The sequence below is a fragment of the Zingiber officinale genome, chromosome 2A (genome assembly GCF_018446385.1).
Source record: "Zingiber officinale cultivar Zhangliang chromosome 2A, Zo_v1.1, whole genome shotgun sequence".
In the NCBI taxonomy this organism is placed as follows: Eukaryota; Viridiplantae; Streptophyta; class Magnoliopsida; order Zingiberales; family Zingiberaceae; genus Zingiber; species Zingiber officinale.
The window spans coordinates 20,515,312-20,529,653 of NC_055988.1; the positions used below are offsets into that span (position 1 = coordinate 20,515,312).

Consider the following 14,342-nt stretch of genomic DNA (forward strand, 5'->3'; position numbering starts at 1 on the left):
CCTATTTTCATATTTTGATTGATATAAAATTTCTAAATTATATATATATATATATATTTTGACAGGTTTTCTCAGTCCAATGGGAAGTTTGACTTAAGCAAATTAATGGAACATAAAATATATATATATATATATTTTGACAGGTTTTCTCAGTCCAATGGGAAGTTTGACTTAAGCAAATTAATGGAACATAAAAACGCGCATGCCATTGGGGCGGCGGACTGGCCAGTGGCCACTAGCAAATGGGAACGCGAGTTATTGAGCAGCGCGGAAAGAGGGTGGAGCGGAGGGGCCTGCCCTCGGAACGGGGGGAGGGGGCTCAAATGGAGACACAGTGCCATATTCATTGGGGGGCCGCAGCCATTCGAGGTCAGTCGCGCTGCCTCCACGAAGCTAGCTAAGCGTCGTGTACATGGCCCACGACCACCCACTTCCACTTAGCACTCCCTCGCAGTGGATTGGCGCTGACTCACCCTCCCACGACTTTTGGGAGGGGAGCGAAGCCATTGATTCAAGGCTCCACGACCTGCACTATATAAGAGGCCTGTCGAGCTAGCCAACATCACATGAGCAGATTGGAAATTAGATTTTTTTCCATTCCGTTGGATGGGAGCCGTTTCGCAGCAGCTGACCCAGCTAAGCATTAGTGGTGGTGGTGGTGGTGGTGGTGGTGGTGGTGTTAATAATAAGGACGACGCTGCTGGCCACGGCGCCGTGGTGGAGGAGATCAACGGCCTCATCAGGCTCTACAAGGATGGCCACGTGGAACGCCTCCCTGCCGTAGCTGATGTCCCATGCACGTGGACCCCCCAGCCCGGCGTGGTCAGCCAAGACGTCTCCCTCGCCCCCTCCGCCGCCCTCTGGGCTCGCCTCCACCTCCCCGCGCACCCCCTGCAGACCCGCGGCCGCCTCCTCCCCCTTCTCGTCTACTTCCACGGCGGCGGATTCTGCGTCGGCTCGCCCGCCTGGCGCTGCTACCACGAGTTCCTCGCGCGCCTCGCCGCGCACGCCGCCTGCGCCGTCCTCTCCGTCAGCTACCGCCTCGCGCCCGAGCATCGCCTCCCCGCCGCCTTCCAGGACGGCCTCTCCGCCCTGCGCTGGGTGCGGCAGCAAGCGGCGCCCTCCCTACGGGAGGACCCTGCTGGCTCGTGGCGCGCCCGCTGCGACTTCGGCCGCGTGTTCCTCGGCGGCGACAGCGCGGGCGCCGCCATCGCCTACCGCGTGGCGGCGGCCGGGGGGATGGATCCGGCGGCGCCCCGGTCGGCCTTCTGCCTCAGGGGCGTCATCCTCATCCAGCCCTTCTTCGGCGGGGTGGAGCGGACGTCGTCGGAGAAGAACCAGCCAGCGCCGAAGGCGTCGTCGGCACTGACCCCGTCCACCTCGGACTGCTACTGGCGGATGGCGCTGCCTGCGGGGGCGGACCGTGACCACCCCTGGTGCAATCCCCTGCCGAAGAAGGCACCGCCGGCGGAGGTCCAGCGGCTTCCACCTCTGCTCGTCTGCGTCTCCGATTTGGACATATTGAGGGACAGAAACCTGGATCTGTGCAAAGCCCTGCGTTATTCCGGCGAGAGCGTGGAGGAGAAGACGTACGCCGACGTCGGCCACGCCTTCCAAGTCCTGCACAACTACCCAATGTCGCAAAACCGGACGATCGACATGTTAGCCGACATCAAAGCCTTCATTAGCTCTAGATAATATTAACTAATTGTTTATTTTGATGAATTACATACACTACAAATAGCATCTTTAATTTCAACTAGTTGCTTCAGTAAAAAAATCTTCGAGTAAATTCATGAAAATTCAGAGATGTGTCCGAATTCGTAGAATTCACATCCATCGAAAAGGCGTTCGGTTCTCAAGAGCAAAAAAGCTAAGGCGGCTCGACGTTGACCTGATTTTCCTCTCCCGGTGTGAAACATGGCGATCGCTCAGGCATCTGAGCCTGAAGTCATGCAACAAAGTTAAGTTGCCGACGCAGTTGGTACGATATTAGTTGTAACAAATTTTAGATTAATTCTTATTGGGTCTGATCTCCCCCCAAAAGGATTTGTGTGCATGGATAAATGTTCCTTTAATATACCCCGTTCTAAAGTGACTGGCATGTTTTGGAGGGGGCCTGTTTTGGAGGGCCGTTAAAATGATGACTTTGTATTTTTACCATAAGTTACTTCTGCCCCGGACTACGTGACTCTCCAAACGATTAATTAAATAGTTAAGTTATTATAAGAATTTTCTTCTAGTGAGATGACAAATCTAAGAAAGCTAGTCTTTTGGATAGATCTTCGTGAGTATTTCTTGATTTATCTTACTCGTCGATGGAAAACTTTCGTATTACTGGACAGTCACCTTTAAGATTTGTCGGTTCGAACAACTAGATATATGGATTATCCAAAAAAAAGTTAAGTTATTCTCATGTAGTCTCTTAAACATTTACGGTTCAATTCCAAACTACGATACATTGTAAGGTATTTTCCTCAAGTGAGATGATAAACTTAAGATGTTGAACTACTAGATCGGCAGTTATGAGTACTTCTGAATTTATCCTGATGGTTAGTAGAAAACTTCCATGGTCGGCTTGGTCATCCCTAGAATTAGTCGTTTTGAAAGACTGAATACCTATATATATAAGTTATTCCTGCCCCCAAGAGCACGGTGTGAAAGTAAGAGATAGGACGAACTTCAATGCAACGAGGATTCGAAACTTACACATAGCACTTTGTACGTCTGGGTGTTAGAGCAACGTTCGTGATATCAATGTGCAAACACGTAATACAACAGCACATAAACATAGAAAAGAAAAAAAAAATAGAGAGATAAATAAAGAGAAGACAATTGCCCCTATGTATACCTATTATTAAAATAATATATAAAAATATAATGATAAATATGAGAATATATTATTATAAATATGATAATAATAAATATATAAATAAGGGCAAATTATCTTCGTGGCTCTTAAACTTTTTCAATCGCTTACTTTTGGCTTTTCATTTTTTTCTGAATAAATCAGCTATTCAACTTTTTTAATGGGTCACTTGTGGCTCCTCTGTCAAATTTTTCTTGAAAGATTGATGGAAACTACAAAGTGTGCCTCCTGCGTACCTTTTAGAGGGGTAAAGACATCCATCACCCGCACAGTGTTTGACCAAAATCCCATGACCATTTTAATAGTTTCCAAGGTGTTGCTCCGAGGGAGATCTTTGCGAGAGACATAGACGGATGTATTCAAGGACTATACTGGGCTATAGCCCAACCCTATCAACCCAAAAAAATAAAAATAAGTGAAATGTTTAATTCTCTATTTTGTCGTTTGCTCTCGACAGACTCCTCTTGATCTCTAACACTGCGCCGTTTGACAATACCGCGAACTCGAAGGAAGTGCTCGACATCCAATCGTGGAGACGTGGAGTGACTCCACTGCATCGGCACGACGACACCGTTGCACCAGGCTTGGCAGCGTATGTGTATCTCTGATCTCTCCGACTTCGAGGACGAAAGTTGGACAATTGGACAGGTAACCCTAACCCTAAATCCCTAATATTTTCTTTTCTCTTTCCTGCGATAACTTATTTGCAATTGCCTCCCGACTTCTGTTGTCGTGGCCGCCATTGAGCAGCCAACATTGTGGCTTCATTGCCAATTGCCAAAGCATTGCTTATTTGCTTTGCACGTTGCGTCATTGCCGCCTTAGTTTTTCTAAAGCGGTGATTTTGTCACTACTTGAGTTGTTAACTTGCTTGACGTACTTTGGTAAATGGTAATCAATAGAGTAAATATGTAAATATACTTTGGTAATCAAGTAAAGTAATATCATTATTTTACTGATTAGTACCCTATACCCTTAATTAGGCTTTAACTTTTTAAGATTTTATTTTTAGAATAAGATTATAATTTATATTTTATCTTAAACTAGTTCCTCACATAATTCTTTGAGTCATTAATTGTTTATTTATTTGATTATTTATTTAGGAGATATAATTGAACTATCTCAAATGGAACATCAATCTGCTACAAAGAAAGGAAAGACATTAATATCCTCTTTCTTTAAAAAGAGAGATCGCGAAACTAGTGAAAGCACTTCGATTCCTACTACAATGGAACATCAATCTAGTGAGAATCTTCTCATTCCTAGTGTTCAAATCCCTTCTATTTCTTCTCCTAACGAAGATCATCAGTCATCCTCTACTTGTATTGTACGAGATCCGGGGAAAAGAAAACAAATATGTGAATATCATGTTAATATACGAGATGAGATAAGACGTTCATATCTAAAGATGGGGCCTTATCAACTAGATATGTTGGAGTATCTGGCTACAAAATTTGGAAGTCAAAATCATCGATTTCAGAAAAAATGGTTCCAGAAATTTCATTGGTTGGAATATTCGCCTTCAACAAATAAGGCATATTGTTTTTATTGTTTTCTTTTTCTGAATGATATTAATTCATCTAATATCTCAGCACTGGTCAATGAAGGATTTGACAATTGGAAAAGAGTAAATCAAGGAAAAACATATGCATTTCTTGCTCATATTGGTTCTGTAGCTTCTTCGCCTCATACTATGTGTGAGAGAAGGGCTGAAAATTTGATGAGACCCTCTCAACATATCGATAATGTGATTCATGTTCAAGCTAAAGAGGAAAAGGAGAAAAATCGTTTGTGTTTGAGGACCTCAATTGTCACTGTTCGCTGGCTAGCACTTCAAGGTTGTGCCTTTAGAGGCAACGATGAATCTCTATCTTCATCTAATCGTGGAAATTTTCTTGAATTGGTGAAGGCTTTTGCAAAAATGAGTACAGAAATTATTGAAGTTGTACTAGAAAATGCTCCAAAAAATGCTCCAAAAAATGCTCAATATATTGCTCCAGAAATTCAGAAAGAGATTTTACATATTATGACCAATAGAGTACGACAGATGATTCGTAAAGAAATTGGAGATAAAGTCTTTTGTATTCTTGTTGATGAAGCACAAGATATATCTAAATGGGAGCAAATGACCATTATCTTGAGGTTTGTGAATAATCATGGGATTTGACAGAAAAATTTTTTACCATCAAAAGTGTTAGTGACACTACCTCATTGAATCTGAAAAAATGAAATATCAAATGTTCTTATACATTATGACTTACAAGTTAAGAAAATTAGAGGTCAAGGATATGATGGTGCTAGCAATATACGTGGTGCATGGAATGGGCTTCAGGCATTATTTCTCAGAGATTGTCTTTACGCATATTATATCCACTGCTTTGCTCATCGACTACAACTAACATTGGTTTCTACAACCAAGGATGTCAGTGTTATTTGGGAATTCTTTTCTCATTTGGACAATATTGTCAATATTGTCACTTCCTCTACTAAGCGTATTGCTGAGTTACGTACTGCACAAAGAAATGAAATTGAACATATGTTGGCAATTGGAGAACGTGATTCCGGAAGTGGGGCCAATCAGATTGGTAGTTTGCAACGGGCAGGAGCTACTCGTTAGAGTTCTCACTATGACTCAGTAAAAATCTTGATAGGTATGTACGCTGCAACTTGCAAAGTTTTTGAAGTTCTTAGTGACTATTCTCCAAATGCAAGAGCTAAGGCTAAAGTTCGGGGAATTTACAGAAACATGGCAAACTTTGAATTTGTGTTCATTTTGGATTTAATGCATAAAATTATGAGAACAACAGATACTCTTTGTCAAATTCTTCAAAGAAAATCTCAAGATATTTTGACTGCTATTACATTTATCTCTACTACCAAAATTATCCTTCAAAAACTTAGAGAATGCGGTTGGGAAGAATTTCTTCATGAAGTGAAAGTTTGTTGTTCGAGAAATGAAATTAATGTGCCTGACCTTGATTGCCAATATACGATAGGTCGTTCTCGTCAGCAAACTACAGTTGAGCATCATTACCACTTTAATGTTTTTAATGTAGCAATAGATTCCATCTTGATGGAGTTAAATACTCGGTTCAATGAGTCATCGATGGAACTACTTTCTCTTAGTACAACTTTAGATCCTAAAAATTCATTTGACTCAATCAACAATGATGATATTTGCAAACTTGCAAAGAAGTTTTATCTTGAAGATTTCACATGTCAAGACATCGTTGCTTTGGAATATGAATTAGTACATTATAAACTTGATGTAGTGCAAAATTTGAAGATTTCAACACTTGTTGAGTTGTGTCAGCAATTGACTGAGAGTGGACGGTCAAAGGTTTACATTATTTTGACTAGATTGATTCATCTTATTTTGGCGTTACCTGTTTCTACCGCTACTACTGAGCGAGCATTTTCAGCAATGAAGCATGTGAAGATGGCACTTCACAATAAAATGGGGGATGATTTTCTTGAAGATTATTTAACACTCTATATTGAACGAGATTTAGCTAAAGATATAAATGTAGATTCTATTATAGATGAATTTTATGTTTCAAAATCTCGTAGGGCACAATTTTGAGCAGTATAATGTAATGACTTTTTTTTGGTTATATATCTATAATTTATTATATTTTTTAATAATAATATATAATTTGTTATATTAAATTCAAGCTAACCCCAACTCTAATTCCTAGATCCGTCCCTGGCGAGAGAGATCGCTGTCGGTGCGTTGCAGTTGTATTCCGCCGCCGCACTTCCACTAGACCTGGTTAGACTACCACCACAGGGAGTGGATGTGGTCGATTCACCACCAGGGAGCCTATCATCATCACTGTGCGCCAAAGAAGAGGTAGCGACGATAGGGGCATGGCCTTCTGCGGTAGTTTCCATCAATCTTTCTAAAAAATTTGTTTGAGGGGCACAATTGATGAACTAAAAAAGTTGAATGACTGATTTATATAAAAAAGAAATTAGAGGGTCAAAAATAGAGGATTAAAAAAAATTAAAAGTCACAGAGATAGTTTATTCAATAAATAATAATAAATATGGATCCATCACGACCACCTGTATTATTTAATTGGGTAGTTAGCGAGAAGCTTCTTATATTACTAATTAAGGTTAAGTTATTCCCCGCATGCACTTGGTTGTGTTACATGAGAGCATTCACAATCACTTGTGTCAGATCATGTCCACGCCCTTCTTCTTCTTCCCCTGTTGTAGCTCCTCCCCTACTTTTCTACCATCGATATCTGCCCTGAAAACTCTATGCAAGTGAGTGTTTATCTACGTCATGGCCAACTAGGTCGTTTCCATTCCTACTCTGACATGTTACTCCAGTTAAAAGTTTATATCTTCTTTTTGATGAAAATACAAAAGTAAAGGTGAGAAAAGAGAAGATCAATTGCAAGTGGATGAGCCATGGGATCACTTTTCTAAAGTTAAAATGAACTCAAGATACAACAACTACATAAACTTCTCTCAGGAAAATGACAAAGAATTATCGATATTAATTAAATTAACTAATCCAATTAATACATTTTAATTTTTATGTTAAAAAAACCCAACTTAATTAAATACAACCGATAAATACATAAACTTTTATTGGATAGTTAGATTTCAAATATGGAATTATTCACTATAGTTTCATGATTACAAATCATCCGTCATCTCAGATGGGTTTAGAGTTTAGTGACTAGCACATGAGGTGTTGCCACCAATGAGGTCTGAGGTTCGAATCTCGACAAAGCTGAGATAAATGCCTCCCTTATATGCTAGTCACTATTCCAAAGACTAGTAGCCGCCCGTGATTTACCTCATCCGTGTTGATCCTGGGACGGGTTGACGGAGACACTGGAGACGAGCGTATTCACCTTTTACCACCAATGATTACAAACTATCCTAAGAATCCCTTATTTTGTGGCGTGACTGAAACTATTTTTAAGGTTAAGTTTTTTTTTCTAAGTTTAGTCACACCCTGCAATTCATTATATAGGTGCCCTCAATTCTTCCTCATAAGAATTACTTGTTTACCAAAAGATTCGGATTTCATTTGCCAAGAAGTTTGCTTCTAGCTAGGTCTTCCACGCTAATAGGTCTTACCTCTAGGATTTCATTGGCTTGCTAAGCATCTAATTGCCCTTGACTTGTTGGATTTCAATTAACTAAATATTCAATTTGTGACCACTTAGATTTCACTTGTCAAGTACCTAATCCTCACCTACTTAGGCTTCAACTATTCCTCCTACCATATAAATGTCAAGCAAATTGCATTTGTACACTTGACCTATATACCCTGAAATTTCTCCCATTTCCAAAGATGAGTCGCCCGAGAAACCGAATAATAAGAATAAAAAATTCAGCATTGAATTTTCACGAGAGTAAATGTATTTTGACAAGATGAAGTACCTCAATTACAATTGTGTCAATTGTTGAGACAACTTAATTGATACTAAATCTAAAACATAAACTCTCAAGTTTCTCTAAACAAAAAAAATCAATCTTGAATTTTACCTCTCCCTTAATATTCAAATCATATCTACCTGAGAATGTCGATGGTCAGCTCGTCGGTGATTGTATGCTGGGTTATTTATCTGGGTGATCACCTAACCACGTGGTTTTGTGAAGCTTTTTTGAGGAGCCTGGGATGAGAAACACGTCAAGAAGAGCATGTTAGAATGATAACTAGGGGTTCCTCAACGCAACCACTCCAATGCTCAAGTAAGTTTTCAAAGAAAGAGAAGTAGAAGATGCATAGGGGAATTAGCTAGGGTTTGATGTGTTCTATGTGTTAGATCGTTGCGGCCGGCTAAAAGGGGGGTTGAATAGCCTGAAAATAAAAAATAAACCCTTCTCGAATTCTTAAACTAACACTTGCATAAAATCAAAAAGTAATAACTTAAAGCAGAAAGATGAGGCTCACAAGATTTGACTTGGTTACAATCGGAGAGGTTGTTAATCCAAGGAAAATGATCACACTAAAAACTCCTTCAGGTGAAGAAGCCTCGTACAACGATGAAGCGCAGAAAACTGAAGCTATTCTAGAAATGGAGCATACAAGTGTTGGATTACACAATTTCTGAGTTGTTGAAAAGCTTCTGGACCAAGACTATTTATAGCCTTGGTCGAGGTGCCCTGAGGGTTCCGGGCGCCCTGGGGGGGGGATAAAACTTTATCCCCCAACGTTCAAATCGAGTCAAAACTCGATCTGGTCAAAAGTATGGTCCGGGCGCCCTGAAATGCTCCGGGCGCCTCGGACGAAAAAGTCAACCCCATTGACTTTTTTCAGCCCGGGTCTTCTGCTCCGGTTCCGTTCGCCTCAGATTGAGTCTTTCGCTCGCTTGGGTGATCTCTGCCATCCGGAATAGGGCTTACCCGAACTCAACTTTCGGTCTTCTCGAGTAGGCTTCCGCTCTGGCTTCTCATCCCTCGGAATCGCCGCGTGGTTCCTTCTCGTCCGCCAGTGTACTCATCCACAGTCTTCGTCCCTTAGTCGCACCCCGTGTCGACCTTCTCGCTAGTTGCGTCTCTTGCTCCTCGAGAAGTCTTCCGCTTCGACTTCTCGTCCCTCAGAACTACCGCATGCTTCCTTCTCGTCCACCGGTGTACTCTTCCGCAGCGCCTCGTCCCTCGAACGCACCGCGTGCCGTCCTTCTCGCTAGCTACGTCTTCTGCTCGACTACCTGTGCTCCTAAGCTCCTGCACACTTAGACACAAGGTTAGAAAAACACAGGACCTAACTTAACTTGTTGATTACACCAAAACAACCTTAGGATTCCAACACTATGCACATACATTTTCTCATGAGGGCATGCTACCTTTTATAGGATCATGTCCCTCCTTCACATTCTCCACCTCTCCCTAGTTTCTCGTGATCATCCCCACGCCCCTTAGTATATTTAAATGAAGTGCTCCTCCCTATTAAGAAATTTGTTTCTTTAAGTCAAGGTGAAATTCCAATTTCAAGAACTAAAAGGAACCAACAATGCCTCTCATACTTCATGAATCTAAATATTAACACTTATGTAGGATCGAAAGAGTGCGATAGAGGGGGGTGGGGTGAATATCATGCTTTTAAAAATTTTTCTTTTACTCATTTAAATCAAAGTCATGCAGTAAAAATTAAATAACACACTTCGGTTACTTGGTTCGAAACCTAGGTCGACTCCTACTCCAAGGCCCGCGATCCTTGATCGCACCGTTGGACAATCCACTAAAACTCTTTTCTCCAAAAACCTTAGAGAGAAGCAGATCCTATAATGAAATGAGTGAGATAGTAACAACCTACTATCTTACTTTAGATTAAGTATAAAACAAGCTAAATAAATATACCGATTACTTAGATAGAAGATGCAGCTCGATCGGTACTTCTTGGATGGTACAACAGCTTGTTTGATAGATGCGTAGAAGAGTAGTAGCACGAACAATAGCTTGCGCATAGATGAACTTCATACAGATCAGTTTTCGTTACACAACCTGAGACCTTGAGCTCACTTTTAAAAGAGTCGTCGACGTTCGGTCGACCAATCCCTCGGTTCAGTCGACTGAACCTGCTCCCTTCCATCTTCGTTGAGATCTGATGCTGATTCGATCTTCGGCATTTAATGACATTAAAGTGTTCGGTCGATCGATCCCCTTGTTGGGTCGACCGAACAGAGATCCTTCCCTACTCGTCGAGATCTGGAATTAATGTACCATTAAGTGATGATTGTTCGGTCGGCCGATCAGTCGCTCTTCCTTCTTTACTTCTGCTCGATCTGAATTATACTGAGTCATCAGGGTTCGGTCGACCGATCCTTTGGTTCGGTCGACCGATCAAGCTTTGATCAGACTCTACTCTATTTTGATCTGAACTGATATCTTCTCTGAGTTGGCCTTGTTCGGTTGGCCGATCATCGGGTTCGCCCGATCGATCAAGCTGAATCTGTAAAAATAGTGTTAGACAATAATCCTGCAAAATAGATATTAATACAGTAATAATATATCTAATGCATGAGTAATAATAATAGACAGTTCAACTGTCTTGATCTCAACTTAGAAACCTTCCAGGTTTCTTCAGTTGGATCAACGACCTTAGGTTGTTCCTTTTATTAGGAACACGACCTCACTGTCGCTCATTCAGTTGCTTACCTCAACCTACCTACCAAACGTTGATCCTCCAGATCTATTTGGACTTTGCCTACTCAGTGTCTGATTGCCTGATCCACTAAGACTTTTCCTGCAATACTACATCAGCCAACAACAATAATAGTGATACATAATACTATGGTAAACCTAAACTTAGATTTACCGAGATTCGCTGGTCCGGTCGACTGCGCGCGGTCGACTAGAAACCATCCGATCAACCTTGCTTGGAGTTCACTCCTCCAAGACTTCTCTCTACCTAAGGTTATCTCCTCCTAGGATTTTTATCAGCTGGCTTCACTCACCAGAACCTAAGATTACCACCCCCTAGGGTTTTCTCCACCTACCTTCACTCACCAAGACTCAGTATTCGACTACCTAGAGATCAAGTCCTCCAGACCTATCGAATCCACCTGACTTCCATGATTTACTGAGATTTCCCTTGCCTCAGTATTCGGCTACCCTGGGATCAGGTCCTCCAAACCTATCAAATCCACCTACCTTTCACGATCTACCGAGATCTCTCTTGCCTAGCCTGCAACCACAACTTCCCTTGCCTAACCGCTGTTAGGACTAGTCACTCGGTTGACTTCCCACCCTTGCCTAGCCACGACTAGGACTTTCCATGATCAAGCTCCATTAAACTTACTTAAATATATTTGTCGGACATTAAAACCTTGGAGGTCGATTGCACCAACAACTTATGCCTAAGCTTCTGTTTGGATGGGGTGAGGAAAGGTTCATTAATAGAAGGGGAAGGGAGAAGAGAGGGGAAGTAAAGTATTTATATTCTCCTTGTTTGGGAGGGAGGGAAGGTTCATTAATATAATATGTGTTACCTTGTTTGGGAGGAAAGGGAGGGTAATAAAGGTTAAATATATAAAGTTACAAAATTATCTTTACTTTTTAAAATACCATTTGAACTATAGAAGTTATTTATTCAGTATACTCATTTTATAAATTTTTTCTTTAATATATACAAACAAATGAAATGGTGATGTGAACAATAAGTAGATTCATACCAGGTTGACCTAGCAGAGGCTGAAGGTGATCTTATCAGCTATTCCATTTGTTAAAATGATGACCTAAATAGTTAGTAGAACCATGCTAGGCTGACCTAGCAAAGTTTGAAGCTGCTGGTTATCAATCATCATGATAGCATCAAAGAATTGCTACCATTTCATGACAATGCTTCATACTCATTTCCTATAAAACTCAACTAATCAATTGAGCCATGCTTCAACAACATTCTTGTAATTTCTACCGAACTTGACCTGAGAAATCGAGCAACCCTTTGGCGACAATCTTCTTCATCTCTAAAGTAAAAGTACAGTCATATTATTTATTAACTTGTTAGATTTTGATAGATGCCCTAAGATAATTACCTTATAGTTTTACTATTTATTTGATAAATGTAGATTCACTATTTTAGTGTATATTATATGTTTGAATAGACTTAAACTCATTTACAGAAAGTCCGTAATACAATTGATAATATGAGAGAATTTATTATAGGATCACAACTTGTAATTATCTCTACATGTGTAATTATGAACGTATTGGAATTTCCCTAATCATTGAATTGATGCATTCAGACATTATTAATTCTGTAAGACTAGCATGAGTTATACTTCTTGGTTCGACCGAGTGACTGTTTCTCACTAGCTGGAGACATTGGAATATCGAGAGTTAAACGTGGATGCTAGTTATGGTAACTAGTTCATTGAAGTGACTTATTGTAAGACTTCATATGATTCTCTACACATATGGATATGTCTATATGAAGTTCTTACTGTAGCTCGAATGCAAGTTTCCTTCGACTTGAGGTATACAAGTTTTCTTAGTCATGAAGACTTATACTTTGACATCTTAAGCAAACATCTCTTGGAGGTATAAACCTGAGATAATTGGGTATAAGTCGAAGCACCCAAAGATATTTGGATAACCCATAGAGGATTTATTGCTCCTTGCAAGAAGACGTATATCCAATGGTCACTCGTTAGAATTATTACTCAAAGTCTTTGGTCAAAGCATCACATGTTAAGAGTACGAGACTCTTGTACACATGTACGAGTAATTTAAGCCCATAAAACAAGAAATTATTACTTAGGCTAGGTGTGACATAATCAACCTAATGGGGGCAGATACATAAACCATGTCTTGAATCAAGTGGGTATAAGACGAGTGAAAAGAATGAGATATGACTCACTGTAGTTGCTGAAGGGTTTATAATTAGTTCTGATATTAACTATAATTTTTTGGTTAATTAAGGATTATAATGTACTACTAGGTGTCACTCATGATCGTTCTATAATTAAATAGTTAATTATAGACTACCAAGATAATCTGGGAACCCATTTAGTTGTAAACCAAATCAAGGGGTTAATGGACTAATTTTTAGTTAAGATATAGTGGGTTGAATTTGAGTTTTCTAATCAAATTCATTAAAGAGGACTATATATTGATATGGTTAAGAGAAATTAATAGATAATTCATTATTGACTTGATAGGTTTTGGAAACCTAAATCCAATACCTCTCTCTCCTTCTCCCTCTCTCTAACCACCGGCCACAACAAGAGGTTCTCCTCTTGTTGCCGTAAGCCTCCCAAAGGAAAAAGATCTTCCTTTTACTTTTTATTCCTTTCTTGATCCTTCTTCTTCACTCGTGGCTAGTACCTTTCAAAGGTGAAGCTTGTTCTCTTAGAGTTATCTTGAAGAGCTCGGTGTGGATATGAATAGAAGTGAGATTCGATGTAACGACCCAACTCCTGGGTACTAAGCTGTGAGCCGGATCGCTACATTAACTACTGAAACTGCTGTGCCGTACTGTGCGGAAAACTGGGTAAAATAAAATTTCTCTAACTGACTCTATTAAACTGACAACTGGTACACCCATGCTGTTATAAGGAAGGGTTCAAGACCTTTCCGGTAGGGGTATATGTGCTAAGGAGGATACTTGACCTCCCATCTGAGCTAGAACTCAAAGCTAACTTCCCAGCTAGCTGCTGTTCGATCCACGGACCGATCAAACTTGTCGTGATTCTGTGCCCTGCTGGATCGGTCTACGGACCGATCCAGCAGAGGCTGGATCGGCAAGACCGATCCAGGTGTGTCGGATCGGTCTGCCGATCCGAGCACCGGAGGCGCCGAGATGCCTACCTTCGATCTTTGGATCGGTCGGTGGCCGATCCGAGCACCTAAAATCTTCTCCGAGGCTCTTGTATCAGGGCGGATCGGTCGGTGACCGATCCGGAGGATCTGATAGCACGATCAGAGAACTTGGCCGAGATCTCTGTGAAGAGCCGATCGGTCTGGGGACCGATCAGTGTCTGATTTCACTCGAGAGTTC

At 41.0% G+C, this 14,342-nt stretch overlaps 2 protein-coding genes across 2 annotated transcripts; both read left to right on the forward strand.

Annotated features, from left to right (window-relative positions):
* The first annotated feature begins 552 nt into the window (after window positions 1–552).
* LOC122040913 (probable carboxylesterase 17) lies at window positions 553–2,078 on the forward strand. Its single transcript, XM_042600404.1, has one exon. It carries the CDS (start codon window positions 607–609, stop codon window positions 1,696–1,698), a length of 1,092 nt encoding a protein of 363 aa, XP_042456338.1. The 5' UTR covers window positions 553–606; the 3' UTR covers window positions 1,699–2,078.
* A 2,199-nt stretch (window positions 2,079–4,277) lies between these two features.
* LOC122043574 (zinc finger MYM-type protein 1-like) lies at window positions 4,278–6,452 on the forward strand. Its single transcript, XM_042604192.1, has 3 exons — window positions 4,278–5,011; window positions 5,147–5,454; window positions 5,521–6,452. Exons 1-3 carry the CDS (start codon window positions 4,278–4,280, stop codon window positions 6,450–6,452), a joined length of 1,974 nt encoding a protein of 657 aa, XP_042460126.1.
* Window positions 6,453–14,342: the final 7,890 nt, after the last annotated feature.